At 38.4% G+C, this 19,065-nt stretch overlaps 3 protein-coding genes across 3 annotated transcripts; all 3 read right to left on the reverse strand.

Annotated features, from left to right (window-relative positions):
• Positions 1-2,518: 2,518 nt before the first annotated feature.
• On the reverse strand, positions 2,519-6,870 carry GCK72_011900 (uncharacterized protein; the record flags this gene model as incomplete). The annotated part of the gene is made up of 10 exons (XM_053728743.1): positions 2,519-2,832; positions 2,875-3,022; positions 3,107-3,244; positions 3,810-3,907; positions 3,952-4,154; positions 4,201-4,410; positions 5,326-5,530; positions 6,366-6,554; positions 6,600-6,752; positions 6,804-6,870. The coding sequence occupies 10 exons, from the start codon at positions 6,868-6,870 to the stop codon at positions 2,519-2,521; spliced, it is 1,725 nt and encodes a 574-aa protein (XP_053588320.1).
• Positions 6,871-12,453: 5,583 nt separating this feature from the next.
• On the reverse strand, positions 12,454-13,544 carry GCK72_011901 (uncharacterized protein; the record flags this gene model as incomplete). Its single annotated transcript, XM_003103011.2, has 4 exons — positions 12,454-12,537; positions 12,592-12,817; positions 12,869-13,153; positions 13,234-13,544. The coding sequence occupies 4 exons, from the start codon at positions 13,542-13,544 to the stop codon at positions 12,454-12,456; spliced, it is 906 nt and encodes a 301-aa protein (XP_003103059.2).
• A 2,799-nt stretch (positions 13,545-16,343) lies between these two features.
• GCK72_011902 (uncharacterized protein) lies at positions 16,344-19,001 on the reverse strand (the record flags this gene model as incomplete). Its single annotated transcript, XM_053728744.1, has 5 exons — positions 16,344-16,500; positions 16,954-17,014; positions 17,932-18,025; positions 18,604-18,740; positions 18,791-19,001. 5 exons carry the CDS (start codon positions 18,999-19,001, stop codon positions 16,344-16,346), a joined length of 660 nt encoding a protein of 219 aa, XP_053588321.1.
• Between the last annotated feature and the right edge of the window lie 64 nt (positions 19,002-19,065).

A 19,065-nucleotide genomic window follows, 5' to 3' on the forward strand; every position in this document is an offset into this window, starting at 1 on the left:
TGTCCCTATTCCCTCGGTTTCTTGTAGCATTTCATTTCATTTCCCCGTATTATTTTTCAATTATATATATATAGACATGTATTATCGAAATAAAAAAAGTTCCGATAATTTTTTCCGACGCACGAGAAATGCGCCGCCCACTTTTCATTTTCTTTTCTGCAACCTGGGCGCGATGTTTTCGCAAAATCCCCGCACAAGGTTGGCTTTTTTTCTTACAGGCTATTTTTTAATGCTTTTATTCGTAAAAATGTACTTTTCCATCAAATTTTCTGCTTTTTTCAAAGAAATATAACTTTAAAACGCTATATTGACAAGGTGTAAATGGCATTTATTGGAATCGTTTGATTTTCGACGTTTCTCTTTTTTCCATTTATTGCATGAATTTTGTTTTATTTCAGACTCCAAACGCCCTACAACCATCGTCGGAACACTCGAGACCCAACGGTTAATAATTTTTGTGTTAGTTTGTCTCGTAACTATTGTTTTCTCTCCGCCCATATTTGTTTTCAGAACCGCCGACTCATTCCAATCCCCACCGGACAATTCCCCACATTCCCTGCCAGCAAGGTCTTCGAAAATAAACAATAAATGATTGTTGTTAGGTTAGTTGAAGAAGAAACTATTGTTTTTTTCTCTCCGCCAATAATTTACAGGTGCCCGATGCGACTGAGGTGTCGAAGGAAGCGACAAAGGAAGCTAAGAGGGAAAAAAGAATAAAGAAGAAATGAAGAACGAAAACGGGAAGAGAAATGGAGAGAAAGAAAGAAGAAAGAATTTCGATATGAAAGACGAAGAAAGCGAAAAGGAAAAAGAGAAGAAAGAAGATGGGAAGGAGGAAAAAAGGAGGAGAAAAGGAAAGAAGAAAGAAAGTGAAGGAGGAGAGCAAAAGAAAGGAAAGAAGCTGGCGTTTATGAAGGACGAAACCATACTTGTCAAGACCTTAAGCGGTGTTATCCGAGGCCCGGGTTATTTGCGTCAAAGTTCAAAAGTAAAATATTTTCGAATTGTTTGAAAATTTTGAATTCTTTCGCGAAAATGTAAAATTTTCTATTGAGTTTTGTTGAGGCCTTTGTAGTTTATTTCATTCCGGATATCTCGACGCAATTTGGCAGCCGACGGCCACTTTTCCGCAGTGGAGTATTAAAGTCTGCTTCGACGTTTGTCCAGCAGGAATGAAGGAGTCGAGAATGTCGTCTCACAAACGGATTCGCTTGGAATTACTGAAAGAATTCTTTCGGCTTCTTCAAAAAGGGCTCCGCGACAATTCACAACTGCGACATTTCGCAACTGCGACATTCCGCAACTCACGTAGGTTTCGCAACTGCGACACTTCGCAACTGCGACATTTCGCAACTAGTCATTTCGCAACTGCGACGTTTCGCAACTAGGACATTTCGCAACCACGACGTTTCGCAACCATTAAACTAGCAATAGTTTAACCTAGTTTTGTCTAAAAGTGGGTCAGATAACTTTTTCTTCTATTTAATTATTTTCAAATATGTTCCCAAGCACTTTGGTACACTCAAAATTTTTAGCTGACCCAAATATGCAAATGTCCAGTGGTTGCGAAACGTCGTAGTTGCGAAACGTCGCAGTTGCGAAATGACTAGTTGCGAAATGACTAGTTGCGAAATGTCGCTGTTGCGAAGTGTCGCGGTTGCGAAACCTACGTGAGTTGCGGAATGTCGCAGTTGCGAAATGTCGCAGTTGCGAATTGTCGCGGAGCCTCAAAAAGAGACAGGAATACGTTTCTCATCCAATATGCCTCAATCGACTCCTCGCTCTGCGAATCCACATATTCCTCCATATATCTGAACAATTTTTCTATAAAATAACTACTATTTACCTTTGAAAATCTCCGTGTTTTGGAAGTTCTTCGCAGCTGTCACTCATTTCTCGGGTGAAATCCGGAATGTTTGACTTTCTTGAAGAAACGCGTGGAATTTCAGTAGGCAGAAGTGTATTGATGAATTACATAGCTCTTTCTCTTTTCAAATCGTCGAACATAGTCATTTTCTTTGTTTTTCGATTCAGAAGAACCACTCCATAATGGTAGTCATCGAATTGCGCTTAATAATATCTGATTGCGTAAAGACCGGACGAAGCAAGTGCATGTGCATCTATCAAATTGTTTATTTTTTCCCCTCTCGGATAACACCTCCCCCACGAAATGTATCATTGTTTCTCACCTCCCTAGGTACCGGAAGTCCTCCTATTCCCCTCGGTTTTTTTCTTGTAGCATTTCATTTCTTCTCCCGTATTATTTCCAATTATATATATATATATATATATACATATATATATATATATATATAGACATGTATGAACTGTTAAATTTAAGGTAGGTGACGTGGCAGTTTTATTAAAATCAAACGTCATGAGGGGAATAGTCTGAAAAAGAAAGAGAGATTGCGAAATGAGCGACGGAATGTGTAGAAGAATGGAAAGGCACTTCTGATATATAGCTACAAGTGAGTTTACAGGGGGAAAAGGCAATAGGTGAATGATTTTCTAAAAATTAATGATAAATTGTAGAATTCGAGGATGAGGAGACACTCTTCCGACTTCTCGACAATCCTTGTGAATGGGTTGTCGGGATCCAGTGCACCCATTCTCCATTCTTATCTCTTTTTGTACTTTCACTGGATAACGGATACTTCCAGTGACCACCGCCAATGTCGGTTTCCACTCTGAAATTCCTCCATTCCGGAACATAGAGTCTGAAACAGTTGAGTCTTCTGACGCCTAACGTCGACTCGTCCTCATATTTCTCTTTTCGAACAACCGCCCAATCAGGCAGACAGAAGTCATAACAGTCGCTGCATGAGGCATCTGAAAATCTATCGTAAAAGAGAAGTGGGGAGATGAGCCTACCTTTCGCATGAACCGTCTGCCTTAGAAGGTACCACTTCGCTCCGTGACAATCGTCGATGCGTTCGGTGAATTTTTGGTTTGCGATCATTGGTTCAATAGGTTCTGGATCAAATTGATAGAACTCTTGCCAGCCGAATGTGGATTGGATCTGAAATGTTGGAAGCTGACGTCGTGTGGATTCTGAATCAGCAGAACTTCCCTATTCCAACCAAATAACTAAATCATGTATTACCTCATAATCCGAGTCTGAAACTGCTTCCGACAACTGATCCATACTATCAATTGCACCCTTATCGAGAGGCATCAGGAAGCAAGTGAAATGGTTTCCACTGGCATCGGTTAGTGAGTGATCCGCGTAGGCGACGTAGCCCTGGAATTTATTTTGGCTGATTTTAACTTTGGTATTCTGGTAACAAAATTTAAGATATTCTGTGACAATTAGTGTTTAAAGCTAGCTACAGTTATGACCACGATTCTAAGAACATTGGCCGTTTTCAGTTGAAAATGTCCAACTTTGAGAATGTTTTATAGTATCACTTATTGTCTCACCAAGAAAATTTTTAATGGATCGTACAAATCAAATGTAAAGCTTTAATTTTGTAGTTGACAACTTTTTTGTAAGGACACTCACTAGCAAGTTACGTATTGACAAAGTGATGTATCTCTCAAATCGTCCAGTGCAAAATAGAGTGATTTTTGAGCTGTCCCCTGAATATGAACATACATCTCTAGGCGGTGTCCGTACAAAAAAGTTGTCAACTACAAAAATGAAGCACTATGTTTAATCTGAATGATTCACTAAACATTTTCTTTGTGGGACTATCAGTGATACCGTAACACATTCTCAAAGTTGGACATTTTCAACTGATCTCTGTTTTTTGCAATCCCCGCACAATACATTATTTTTTAAAAACCAAAATTAAATCTAAACTTACTGTGTCGAAATCGATTGCCGTGAAACTGTTCGATTTAAACGGTGCGTTTCCACGAAGTTCGAAGTGTGCCTGATGTTTGGAGTAGAAGTGGACGAAGACTGAAGTAAGACAGTTCGACTATATTTCAATAGAATCTGCATACCTGATGAGGGTAATGCTGCTGAAACGAGTGCGGGATTTTTCCTTCGACACTCCTCGCAAACTGGTGGATACAACAAGAATTCCGATACAGCGTAGCGGTTGAAAATTGCGTTGAAAATGACGAAGAGGAGGAATAGGAGAAGAATCAAGAATAACAGAATACAACACATGTTTCTCTTGAATTCCGGTGTGTACTCGGCGGTTCTGAAAACTTCTTTTTATTTTTATCTTGTTACAAATAATAACTCACTTAAAAGCATATCGAACTCCTTGAATAAACGTTCGGATCCTCTGGAAACATCCAACTTTTTTCTCCGAGTGCTCCGTTTCTCTGGAGACCAGAGACGTTTGCGATTGTGGAGGGAATCTTTGTGATTTGAGGTTGGAGGCGATTTTTCGGTTTTCCTCACCATCCCAGGAGGATTGCATAGCTCGGTAGCTGTCTTTTCGAGCGAGCGATCTGGAAAGTTATTCGGTGAAACGTTTTGACAGAGGAGTCTGTTCACAGCGGCATATCTCGGTTCCCAGAAGAGATATTAAAAAAGTTGCTAACAGACAAAATAAAGTTTAATATTCATAAAACATTTCTTCAGTTGAAACAACTTTTATATCTTTAAAGACAGACGTGATATGAAGCTCCAAACTCTATCTAGCGGGCCTGTTAGAGGTTTTACAGTATCCTACATATACGGGCCGACATAAATCCGGTCCGTATTTTTTTCTATCAATATATGCAGTCTGCTTTTGAATATATTACGTTAAATAGCATTTCTAATGAACAGTTTGTCTGAAGGTCCAAAGGTTATTTTCCTTCAAGATTGTTTTTATCATAACTCTTTCAGTTTTGATTGCATCAGCGAGATTATCATACCATTAGAAATCCCGCGTTTTTCTCTATCGATATAGTATAATTTTTAATATTTTACCTTGAAATTAGCATAGCTCACTTCAAACCTAAGATGAGTTTTATATGTCTTCGACTCCTTACCGATTTTGCCCGGTATTATGTTAAGGATATACAAAACACCGAGATCTACATTTTAGTATGTTTTTCAGCTCATAACATTGAGCTTGAAGCGAGCTACCGTCTCTTATATTATAGTGGTTACAGTATGAAAATGACCTACGTGTTTAACTCCTCCATTTCTAGAATAGTCTCCATTCTGACAACAAAATATAGTTTTGAAGTTCACAGCTATAAGAATCGAAAATCTCAGAAGTTGTTGTCCTTCGAAAATTTCGGGGGTGTTTGCTTTTCCCACGGTTGACTAAACCCTGTCATGCTTCCACTAAACACCACCCCTCAATACTCAACAAACACATTTAGAAGTTACCATTCTATTCAATTTTCCATCTACACAACAAGAAAACTCACTCATTATCACTAGCAAACTCCTGTCGATACGAGATATGACTGGTCGGTGCTGGAACTGTGAAAATATTCGAGGAGCTTCTATGAGCTGCTGCGGATGAGCTTCTCATGGCTGATGGTCTTGTGATGGTCTCCTCAACATGCTCGATTCGACTTGTCTCCCGGAGTGGACCACTTCCGTGAGTTTCTATTATTCGGGCACCTCCTTCTGGAAATTTGATAAGGTTAGGGTTGCTGTGGTTGCTAAGTACGGTAGTTTCTTTTTCAACAGGTCAAAGTAGTTTGAAGCATGTCACTGAGCTACTGGTAACTATTATGCTATTATATTCTATCTACAAAACTAGAATCTTGAAGATCTAGGTTTCTTTTATGTGCAAAGTTTAAATTTAAAATTTTAAAAACTGCTAACGACCTCAAGAAGAACTCTCAAATATAATGGTTGTATAGGCTCAGTTACCAATAACTCGAATTGTGGATAGCTTACTATTAGCATAATAACTACAGTAATGGTCATCTTTGGAACAACTTTGGTCGTTTTCAGTTGAAAATGCCCAACTTTGAGAGGGAGTTACGGTATCACTGAAGTAAATTTTAATGGATTGTACAGAACAAAGATAGAGCTTCATTTTTGTAGTTAACAACTTTTTTGTATGGGCACTCCCTAGCTAGTTACGTATCGTTAAAATAAATTCTCTCAAATCTATCAAACCGACCAATTTCTGTGCAAAATAGTGATGTTGTCTTAAAATAATCATAACTCCCTAGAGAGTGTTCGTACGAAAAATATGTCAACTGCAAAACTGAAGCTCTACTTTTGATTTGTATGATTCACTAAACATTTTCTTGATGAATCAATAAGTGATACCGTAACGCTTTCTTAAAGTTAGGAATTTTTAACTGAAAACGGCCAAAGTTCGTATCTTTTTGCGCGGTACTGTATCTATCTACGCATTCTCAAATTTTATTTGAAATTCCCCTCCTGAAATCCAGAATTTGTTACGTATTCTCCAAGTTTCCTTCAGTATATTCCAAGGAATACTCACCAGTAGTGTGCACCTCCGTAATATCGTATCCATAATTATTAATCACAGTCGTATCGTTACTTCTATCCGCCGCTCCCGGATAACTGAGTCTACTATCTCCAGACGTGTTCAGAAAACTGCTATTCGTCGCCCCACTTACATTGTATCGCTGTGGCGGTGGTGGTGACATTTCGAGGTGTTGACCGTAGTCTGGAATTCATTATATTAGATTTGCTACCCTATACAGTAGCTTACTAGAGGTATGCAAGAACGATGGCTCTCTGCTAACATCTCGTTCGCCAGTCACTTCATATCGTCTGTCATGAATGGTACCATCCGCACGTTGCTCGTAAGATTCTCGGCTCTCACGGATAGTTGAGATGGGTACGGAATGTGGTAGGAGGGCTCCTAGAATTCAGATTTTGTTAAATTTTGTTAATTGATGCCTGTATAACTCACCTCCAGAAGGTCTCCTCCCCTCCTCTATAATCCGGTGCTCTATAACTTCGATTTGCTCCACCACCATCTTTTACGATGGATGTGGATAATAGTCTGAAAATAGACTATAAGACAACAACAGAAGAAAAGAAATCAAAAACTGCAGAAATACACAACATGAAAAAAAAAGAAATGAAAAGAACCAGTTTCTATTCGTGCAGTTTACAATGACATCGTCCCGCTAGCTAGTGACTGTCAAGTAGTGTGTAGTGGTGGTCAATAAGTTGAGTATTTAGAAGAGAGAGAAATGTTTAGATTCGGAAATAGGTGAAGATGAGTCATGGGTATATTTAGATTCGGGAGGATTGTTTTGAGAATCGTGACATTAAAGAAAACAGCAATATAGACTTAGTTTTTTGGAAGATAATTAAATTGCGAGGATTCAGATTCTGTTGCTAGCTTCTAGATTTCCAACCAATTTTTACTTTACAGAACAGGAAGTTTCAGTTTTTCCTGAACTGTGGAAAATTCAAGTGTGACTTCAGAATCGACACCAATAAGCTAACTAAGCAAATAGCATAGGTAACAGTGGGGTTTTTGGTATGTGACCTACATTATTCGAAAGCTTAACCATGTCAAGAACATGGCTGGACAAGTTGCTTGAGTGGGTGTTTCAAAATTCTAATAATTGGAATAAAAACAAAATAGTCTAGATAAAAAATACACTGAAACTTATGTCTCCATGTTTCAAATATCGCGCGTTTAATTCAGCTACTCAAACAATTTGCTGAGCCCCGGCCATGAACGAACCTTAAATCTAGAGAAACCGATGTGGACTAAGAAACTTTGGTAAGAAGTTTGGCTGATGGAATACAATGTTGACACAAAATATCTCGACGGAATTAAAATTCTCTTTGAGTTATGTCCCGGCTGAAAACAGTCTAGGGATCTCAAAGTCCATCACTATTTTACCACTTTACAGTAATGGTCTGGCCTTTTTCAATTGAAAATGTTTAACTGTTTTATGTTACGGTATCACTGATTGTCACACCAAGAACGCTTTTTATGGATCAAACAGATCAAACATAGAGCTTCATTTTTGTAGTTGACAACTTTTTTGTACGGACACTCTAGAGAGTTATGGCCATTTTGAGACAATATTACTATTTTGCTCTGAAATCGGTCGATTTGAAAGAGGAATTACTTTATAGACTGCTAGGGAGTGTCTGTATAAAAAAAGTTGTCAAATACAAAAATGAAAAAAGATCTAGGTTCAATCTACTCCAAAGATCCATGAAACAATTTCAATTCTCATATTATTCACCAAGAATCAAATGTATCAGAAGGAATGTCTCGCACAACAAAATGAACAAAACAATTTGGAATACACAGAGAGATCTCAGTGGGAGATCTGTTTCGGAATGACACTGTTGGAGAGAGGTTTCGCGATTTCAACCCTCTCGGAAAGTTAAAGGTGGAACAACACCCCGTTGAGGAAATAGTATGTGGAATAGGAGACGCACTAATTTCAAGGACAACAATGAAAATGAGCGGTGGTGGATAGGAGAAGACGTCGGAATGAATGACGAGGGGAGGAGGAGGAGGAGAAAGGTGAAATTAAATAGAATTTCATTTTGAAATGAAAGCATTTCGGAATCGGGGAACGTTTAACCTTCAATGACAGGTGTCATACGGTTTCCAGGGTTTTGAGAATCTGAATTCCGTTTTCTGAAATAAATGTTCAAAAGTTCATAGATTAATGAAGAAAGTGACACATGATTGGATTCGAATGATTCTCGAGACGATAAAATCAAGGCGGGTTGTTGCGAGACGACGACGACTGTCATCCGGTGTCAACAACTAAAAATTAAAGAAGAGGAATCTGGGCTGTCGGAGGCGTGTTTTTGGAAAACATTAAAGTGAGAATAGGGTAGTGACCATAATAAGAAAGCTCGAAACTCAAAGCTTCTTATTTATGAATTTTTCGTTGTTGAAAAAATCTAAGCTCTGGAACGCGAACGTCAAGGCTTCCTATTGTTAACTTTGGGAGCCCACTGTGTTGTCTTACAGGGAGTTAAACCTAAATTTACTATAAAATGCAAATCTTCCCTAAATAGTTGTAGAATACTGAGCAATGCCCTCTAAAAAGTGTGAACTAACACTCCCTAGCGCAAAAATGAAGTTTCGAGATTTGCTCTTCACTACAAAAACTGTATCGACAATATCTGACGCCATCTTCTTCCGAATATCAAATGTCAAAACAATGGGATCTACAATTTCAAAAAACCACAAAACCAATCCACAAATCATCACAAAGGTGACCTAGATATCTGTTAGTAATACTATACAAATTACCAGTTACGCCTCATCGAATGTCTGAATGGATTGGATTGGGGTGGGGGGGATCCGCTAGCAGGGAAGAAAAACGAAACAAGAAAAGTGTCCTGTTCTTTTTGAATGAAGGTAGAATAACATCAGTTTTCTTACAATATGACGGAATTCAAAGCGGTGCAACTAGGTGCAACTGGGATAAAAGAAAATTGGTCAGTGAGATTTTCAGGTTGTATCTGCGCATTTGACGATGAATCTGATATTTCAATCTGAAAATGAGGAAAACTACACGGAGTGTATGGAAACCGCTATTCGATTAAAGATGCTCTTCTAATACAGATTTTAAAATCAAGATTTATAAAATATGGTGAAACAACGCCAACTAGAAATAATGAGTTCTCTGAAATTCAAGTAAACCCATGAAGAAATCTCCAAACCGCAAAAAGAAAAAGTTTTAAAAGTATAAGGGAGAGGGGGACAAGTTCCGAAAAGAGAGTGACCAGTCTTCTTCAACCTACCTCAACAATGAAAACGTATGGCGCCTTCTCCAATTCGAATGTGTTTCACGAACATTTTCTCTCTTTTCACTATGCTTCCGACACGGCATAATTTAGGGAATGTGGTGGTAGGAGGGAGGGGGATTAGAGAGGATTAGAGAGGAAGGTGTTCGTTTTGTTTTTGAGTTAAGGGAATTGATGCATGAATACAAAAAACGTCTGGGAAAATTGATAGTGATAGGAAACGTAACAAGAATCGAATGGAAAACTTATTTTAAAGAAGTAGACTTAAAATAAATGTTCTTCTGGTGATCCCTTGAATCAGAAGACGTGGAGATCAGGTGGATACCTCTGAACTATAAAAGTTAGATAGTTTGCTTCAACACTAATTTATCATTAATTCAAATACTTAGATGGTTATTAGGTTACGACAGTGTCAGAGTATAGTAATCACAGATCAGAATATGTATATATATATATATATATATAACGGTTCAAATTTATAAAAACTGTTTAGTACGATCTTAATTGTTATAGTTTTTTCAATTGAGCCCAACAAGTCCTCCACAATCTAAACAGGCCATGTCAAGACCATAAAACCTGTAATAGAGGCAAGCCTTGGAGTATCCTATCTCATCTGTCTTTAAAGATATGAACATTGTTTCAACTGGAGAAATAGTCTATGAATATTTAACTATCTTTTGTCAGTTGACAACTGTTTGATATTTCCTTTAAAAACTGAGATATACCATTTCGAACATGCAACGCTAGGCTTACAGGTTTCACGGAATCTTATTGCGGGGGAGAATGTAGTCCTATGTAAGGCTCCATACTGTCACTGCGCTATACAAACGAGTCGTGTTAAAGAATAGACAATGAACACAAATCAATCATAACCATGCAACTCAGAAAAAACCTCTGACTTCATACCTATCTTTCCGGACAGCCCGGTATTCACCTATTCTAACCGCTGACCCAAAAACTGAAGCTTAAGACAAAAAGTTTAAAACATCAGGTTCTAATCTATTTTCCAGGAGAAGACGAGGACAACTTTTTTCAATATTCCGACGGAAGGACAGGTAACCCGGATTCCTAGAGGGAACACACGGACGACGACAAATACTCTCTCTCTAGTGGAAAGCAGAAGTGCACTTAACCGTGTAGTTATTGAATGAACATCATCTATCTGGGAGGTGTGAGTGAAACGGAGAGAATATGAAAACGAAGGAAATAAAGAGTACAAGTGTTTGTATATAAATACAAGGAGATACCTATACTATGACAGGAATAGGTTGAAGGTGTCTGGACATCGGGACATTTGGAGAAACATAGGGAAGATCATCAAGTGGAGTTATGAGATGTGTTACATATATACCATTGCAAAGCTGAGAAACGCTGATTTTAAATATATTTTCTGATTTTGCTCTAGAGACCTTTGAGAAAAACGAGATCAATGCCTTTCTCGCAGGGCAATGACTTGCCGGCGGTCAGAGCTTTGACTTCATTTTTCTCGAATACCAAGCTCCGAGAGCAAAATTTGAATAGATATTTGAAACCAGCGTTTTTAAAGCTTTTCAATGATATATAGCACATCCTTCACTATTTCTCATAGCCAGGGATGCGGTACCAGGAATACATGACTTTTTCAGTTGAAATCAGCAATTTCGAAAGCTTCCTAACGGATTACGGCCTGCCCCATAGTTTCCATTTTTGTAGATTGTATAGATCAAAAGTAGAGCTCCATTTTTGTAGTGGACAACTTTTTCATGCAGACAGTCCATGGAGAGTTACAGTAAGACTAGTGACTACACTCGATTAGACTAGAATGGCATTAGGCTAAAAATTCCAGATTTGGATTCTTGACAAGCCGGACATCTGGAAAGACACTCCACTTCAAATATAGATTCTTCAAAGTACAGATTTCATGTATAAACTAGTTTTATGCTAGGTAAGTCATGAGTAGAAAAAAAAATGAAATGACCATGTTCCTGTCAATCATAAAACTGTCATATACGCGGATCATGTATAGGTAGGACTGAATTGGGTTACTGGAGGAAACGAGGAAAGGAATTGGGGAGAGTTCATTTTCAGAGTTTGGAAAAAGCTTCTTAAACCCGATTTTTGTAGGTTTCAAAGGTTTTTGAGGGATATATTTGAGAAAGAATATATAGTTTCAAATCCGGACTATTTGAAACTATATATTCTTTTTTCACAAGGTCGGTTCAATAATAAATATTTTTTAACTTTAAAAAATGTGAATCACAACCGACCAACTATTGAGGTTTGAGCCATTATACCTCTAATTTGTAGTTCCTCGTTTCTCTAAACTTCTTCAAAACCTACAAAATTCCATATAAAAACCGATATAATCCAAATCAAAAATGACATAAAATATATGAAAATTCAGGTCAAAACGAGAAGTTCCAGAGGATGAGGGATTTCCGCGCGGAGAAGAGGGCAATGCTTCCGCCGTCAGATTAAAATGGCATAGAGAGTGTGTAGGTTGAAGAGACCTCATCATTTCCCATAATTATTGAAAAAGACACCCTCACGGGCGGTCCCCCGGAAAGAATGAATGGGGGAAGGGAAAAGGAGATTTGGATTGGAAGACGACTAAGCAGTTGGTTATTCTAATAACTTTTGTCCGTTGTGTTCGCTTTCCGGATATCCTGAAAGTTGTCGTAGTTTAGGATCATAAATAAACTATAAAAATAATCGTTTCTTATTACAATCAAAGAAAAATAATAAACCCGTAAATACAAATTTAAAGGGACATCGCAAAGGTTAAGAATAAATGATTCGAGATCACCCGCTATTAAGACATTAATTATAAAACAAGATTATTAAATATCTCGGATTGTCGACGGAGCAATTGTGCTCTTCTGAAGATTCGCTTCGACGTCAAGGAATTGTTTCATGGTGTCCACCTGGAAATCAGGAAAAATTGATATTATAAATAAATAAAAAATTAAAACTCTAACCTTATCCTTGAACCGTCCCAAACTGTGTGACACTCGATTCTTATGAATCAAATAACTGAACAGAACGAATACGATTCCGACGGGGACGAGCATCGCAGTGGTGATGTATCCTGCTGTTGGATAGCCAACCGCCGTGAATTTCACATAGAAAATCACTCCTATTTCGACTAAGAACAGCAGGAGACCGATGCACGTGGAGAAGAGCCATGATAGATCGATGTAGAATCTGGAAATAGAAAATTATTGATTGTAAGAGGTGAAAATCTCAAAAACTTACTTCAATTTCAAGTGAGGCGAATCCTGCGTGCACCCGGTGGCCTCCATATACGGTAGAATACACGTCGACATCATCAGAGCCAACAAATGCACAGAAACCAACAGACTCGTCACAACTCCCAACACAATCAACAGTGGTTTCGACGTCTTCTCATCATACTGTAGTTCCACGAGGCATACCATTGCGAATCCGGCGAGGAGGGCGGATGTCCGCGAGCTGGCTTTCAGCTGCGCTTTGCTCAGATCATAGTTGTACTTTTCGGATAGGTCGAGCTCACCGCGATGTCTGGAAAAAGATGATGAGAAAATTTCTAGTTTTTTCTTTATTTTGTTCTCTAAAAATATATTTTTAAATGATTCTAGTACCCCAAATCCACTCCATCATCTCCCTTCTTTCCAGCATACGCGGCTTGTTGCATCCTCAATGAGTTCATCGACCCATTTTTACTACCACTTGCTCCCTCATTTCTACTTCCACTACCACCACCAGTTGACGGTGGTTGGAGGAAGAATTGTGGTAGTGGGTAGGGGGTGATGGGTGCTCCAGAAGCACTCGTCTTCGTCCAGGAGGCAACGGCTCCACGGATATCTTCGACTGATATCGAGACTCGTTTCTCGTTAAGAGTTCCCTCTTGTCGGAGGAGTTCTACACGGGAAGGGTCGTGAGATCGAGGCATCTGAAGTGTTCAGATTCTGATTCAGAAGATTCTGAAGATAGAAGAACGAATTCTGAGGACACGAGGAATAGACGAAAAAAACGAGAAAACCGTCATTCAAACCTACACAAAACAATGTCTCCAGGAGGGGAGAGAGGAAGCGGATGATTCATTCAAACACACAACACAACTTTCTTCAAGGCATATACACACAACACTTTTATGATTCTTTTTTGCGCGAGAAGTGAGAAAAAAGTATCGATTTCTTGTGAAAAAAGATGTGTGGAGAGAGGTGGAGGGCAGGAAAAGTGTGATGTTGGCATTTTGGTATGCTTTTCTATCAAGCGAATGCACTGTGTGTTATCAGCTGACCGTTGCAGCAGAAAGACAGGCAGTGAGAGGAAAAGTGCAAGATGGATATTTTATGAGAAAGAAAACTGCATCGATCTCGTAAAGACTATAAACCTCTGATAGCTATATGAATTAGGTATGACTAGAGAACTGAAGTCGTGAGGTTTCTGAATGCGTTCGAATAATTTTTGCAACTCCGGAATCAACTAACATGGGAGTATTCAAATTGGCTAGCAAGCTAAAACAATTGAGAAAAGTGATGTCACACCTATCGAATGGAAAACCTATTGCAAAAAGTTGTAAGAAATGAAAACAACGAGGTAAGACGAAAGAAATAATCGGAGAGGAAAAGAGGATCATGAGGGAAATGAATAGAAAAGAGAAAAGAAAGAGAAAGATACAAAAGAAAAGATATGAATCTTTTCAAATTCCGGTCATTTTGAAAAGGAACACAGAATACGATTTTAAAGTTTATAGAGTCAAAATGTGTATTTTCGAATGAAAATGTTTGAAGGCATCCAGGAAAATAGAGAAAAATAATCCACTAAAACTGATGGCCAAAACCAAATTGATAAGTTATCAGTAGAAAAGAAATGACGCAGGTTCTAAAGAGGGTTGGAACTCAGACCTCTCTCAAAACTGTCGGCTAAAAATTGTCAAGTTGAACAGAACAAAGCTTACAGAAATGAGATAACCTAACTATCAGATATCTCAAAAATCTGTGTTCATGAGTACCAAGAATTCAGCGAATCTGATGACTATGCAATACACGCAGATGAAGATCAATATGAAATAAAAAATGATAAAAGGAGGAGGGGCGGCAGAATCTAACAATCTATCTAGTGAAAATAGAAATAACGATAATGATACTGATCAGGGTCGATGATATATCGCACTATCATTCTACACATTTTTCCAATGGGTTGACGACATATTGTTAATGTGAAACACATTCTATTCTGACTACTTCTTCTTCGCTTTCTTTATGCTTTTTTTTCGATTTTCGGGGTTTTTGATGTTTTGACACTTTTTGTTCACAGGAGAATGCCGCTATTTACAAAGCAACCGATTCAGGCTTATCAGAATTAATCTCAGAATCGCTCTACTAGGCTAACTTTGAATTTCCAACCTAACAAACCTCCAATCGAACACCTTTTCATTTTACACAGTAAAACTCACTGTGCTAGCAAATGAACCATATCATCCTCCATTGAAGATTTGTCACTATCACCGAATATCATAGGGAATAACATTATAGAAAGAGAGGAGAAGACTGGCGCAGTGACAGTAATATACACTGATTCTAGATCAAAAGCCAAACGGCTTCCTTTTTTTCAGATGACCCTATCAGGTGGGAGGAGGAGTGGGGTGCAAACTTTCTTCTTTTTCGAGATGAACAATAGAAGAAGAGAGGCTGCCGAAGTGATAGATAGATGCAATGTTTGTGGTAGAAGAGAGGGAAGTGTGAAACCAAAACTAGAGAGAGAGAGATGTGTGCGTTTGACGAATATGACAACGAATACAACGAATTGTTCGAGTGATTTTGTATCACATGAAGAGGAATCTTAGCTTCATATGGTTCGGATCTTTTTCTGTGGATGAGATGTTTTTTTGTTATTCTTCCGGTTGAGAATCATTTCCGGGCAGAAGATATGATTCAGATGATTGTGTGATAGATAGGTCATGAGAATCAATATAAGCTGCAGGTATTCTAGGAAGAATTGAAAAATATGTATTGTGGAGACACTTGGATGCTCCGAAACTGTCATTCTGTCTGATCTCAAATCGGCTGACCTAGAATATAGATCAGCTGATGTCTTGAGGATTGAACGGTTCAATCGACTTTTCAGTCAGCTAGAGCTTTAATGTAAACGTATATAAAATACAAAACTAGCGTCTGAACAAAGTTTGATTCCAAAAACGGCAATTAATCCGGCGGCTTCCAGGGAAAAACTGAGAGGCGTTGCTTCGTCAAGACACGGAGAAACTGTCAGATAGAATTATACTTTTCAAATCTGCAGATCTAGAACGATATAGATGATCTGAAGTCTTCAGGATAGCTTCCACGGTTTCGCTTGACTTTTCAGTCAGCTAGTACTTTATCGAGAACTGAAAGCTGGATTCCAGCAGTCGTCTCGAAGGGAGTTGAGCCGTCCGGACAGTTTTAGACTGTCAGATGGCTTTGAGAAAACATTGAGTTTTCTTTTGAGAATTCAGATTGACAATGATTGTTCGGAACTGAGACGGCGTCGTTTTGTCAAACCGAATCAGACTCATTCGAAAACAGTTTCGCATGGTTTTTGCACATCCTCTATTTAATACAGGTATCATACAATACAAACAATCACATAATGTTAAAGCTGTCTCATAAGGATCACACAATCCTCATCAAGATATTCCGGTAGCATTAAGCATCTTTTATATGTCTGGCCCTTATTAAACGCTCATGTTCATTTCATCCCTTCTCACTTACTGATCTTTCTGAAAACACTGAATGACAGGTGACAGTGTATGATGTGTGGCTGTGGTACTCGTGTTCGCCGCATTATTTGTGTGATGATGACGTGGCGGTGATCCTGAAGACATCGTCTCGACTGGCGGTGTTTGGGATAGAGCAAATTGGACTCTGAAATACATGCAGTAATAAAGTAGATTATATTAAATATCACTTTTATTCTTGAAAATTTTTTCGCGACTCACTTTGAATTCATTAGCGAAAAATAGGAGAACTCGCTCTGTCGCCGTTGAAAAGTTAGCAAGTTTGTCTCTTTTTTTGATTTCATGACGCCCTTTTTCAGGTTTTTCAGGTTCAATTCGACTCAAAAGAGACAAAAATTGAATAGAATGAATAGAATGGTATTTCGATTCTTTTCTTTTCTGTCAGGAAAAAAGAGAAACTAAAAATCGAAAATAATTGTTCAAAGCTGTTGGAGGGCGGTCGATGGGGGAGGAAGAGGAGAAAAGACAATTGTTGTTATTTTTCTTGATTCTTTTGATTTTGTGTTTTTCAGCTATTTCGAAGAAACTTTTTAGAAAACGAAAAAAGAAACACATTTTTCGCTCAAATTGCATTTCTTACCTCGCTTCGCCAGACATCGATCCTTGAGAGTCTCGTCGATTCTTTCCGAAGATTTGGACATCTGAAAAATCAGTTTTCGTGAGAAAAATTATATATGTTCAATTTAGTTTAAGTTTTTACACTATTTACAAACTCAGGAAAGCATCGAAGGCACGCCAGCTAGAACTCAATACTAGAAACAAGTTCAGAAAAGCGCCCAAGGCACACCAGGCAGCCATATTTGTTTTGATGATTATTTAGGGGTAAATAACAAGTTTTTCAGTTTTTTGTTATTATTTTCAATATTTTTAACATTTTCAAACAAAAATTGCGCATAAATGAGAAAAGTGCCCAATGTGCGCCAGACATTATGCATAATTATGGGAGGCGTTGTTCTTACCAATTTTCGAATTAAAGCATTTCGCTTTTTTAAACAGTTTCTGAACTGGAATTTGGGTTTACAATCAGAAATTTGAAAGAAAAGAACCAAAATAAATAAAATAATTAATATGAACCTGTTCCGGCGGCCACGAATTGTCTCATTTCCATGTGATCCTCACTGCTCAGCAGACTATAATTGTCCATTTTCAGATGTTAGTGGTGGTGGTGGTCGCTGTGTGATGTTTCCAATATATCCGAACGGTGCTGATGATGACGGGATGTTAGAGAACTTCCTGAACGTGGAGAGTGTTAGAGAAAATGAGAAAATGAGAGAGTGGCGGGATTTGAGAGAGTTAGACGGTTAGAGATATGGGAGCGGGGGAGAGAAAGGGGACGAAAGCATTTGGAGAGGAAGGTCAAAGTGAACAACAAAATAAACACAGAGTTAGAAGAGGCTCCGTGAGAAATCCTCTTGTCTGTCTGTGTGTCTGTCAGCTTGTCCGGATGTCCATCTCTTCTGAGAGCACGAGCTCACTGACAGACTGTCGGAGGGTCATCTCTTATTTTCTTTTTTCTTTGTCCACGTCATTCTATTCTCCCAATGCAACGTGTACTAACCCTGGTCATCGGTGATTCGCTTGAGTCGTCGTTTCGCGGACTTCAGAAGGTCCCGGACATCACGATGCTTGAATGGAGATGTTGTGTCGAACCGCTGGAATTTGAGAATTAATGAAAATTCTGAGTTTTTATTTTTTATATGTATTTAATTGTTTGCGAGTGCCTACGGTAGGTGACGCATGTGCATTTTCGCGTGACAGTGTTTGCGGAACGTTTTTGAGACGTGGATTTTTTCAGATGCGTTTTCAGATTTTTAAAGTGAGAATATTATCTGATAAAAGTTTTTCGACATTTTACAATGACCCGCGAAATTTCCATCTACGTTGTGCCCGCATTTTTTGGCAATTTTTCAGTTCAATTTACAGGGTTTTCGCGGTCAAAAAATTGAAAAATTTTAATTCTAATTCAATTTGACTTTTTTCATTATTTTGATATTTACGTAGAAAGGTTTCAGATCGCATTAGATAGAAAAACTGGATTTTTCAATTTTCACTGGCCGAAAATAACAGATGTGTGTCCTGAACTCGAAATAATTTTTAAGGTTTAGTATGAACAATTCATGAAATTCAAAGATTCAGCCACTGGAAAAGGTAGAGTTCAATTTTTAGGTTTTTTTTACTTGAAACATCGTTATTTTACCGAGCTTTTTCTGGATTTTTGCCTGTAACCAACCTTAAACTGCCTCGAATTCTTCTGCTTATTGGCAGTATACATATGCTTCGAACTCGTCGTGCTTCTCCCTGTATTCGCCGACACTTCCGTCGCAGGACTAATTGAATTGAACACAATCTCCGGAATCATCAGTTTTTCTGAAACCAAATTTAAATAATATTTATATATGGTTTCTTTTTCAAGTGACCTCTTTGCTTAATAGTGGCTCGTGGCGTATAGAAAAGCTCATAGTCATCCGGAGAGCTCAGTGTAGAATTTAAGTTACCGCCTAAACTCGCCGAACGATAAATTCGATTCGAGGGGGTCTCACTAGGGTAGATTACATCAAGTCGATGAGGTCGGGAGATTTCCAAATTCTCCGTCAGATCTGGATTCGATTGCCAAGGTTGGAAGGGCATTTCTAGGATAGATGGTCTGAAAGAGTCCAGTTGAGTGAACTTAACATCTTCACTTTTGTTTTGT

The sequence above is a fragment of the Caenorhabditis remanei genome, chromosome III (genome assembly GCF_010183535.1).
Source record: "Caenorhabditis remanei strain PX506 chromosome III, whole genome shotgun sequence".
In the NCBI taxonomy this organism is placed as follows: domain Eukaryota; kingdom Metazoa; phylum Nematoda; class Chromadorea; order Rhabditida; family Rhabditidae; genus Caenorhabditis; species Caenorhabditis remanei.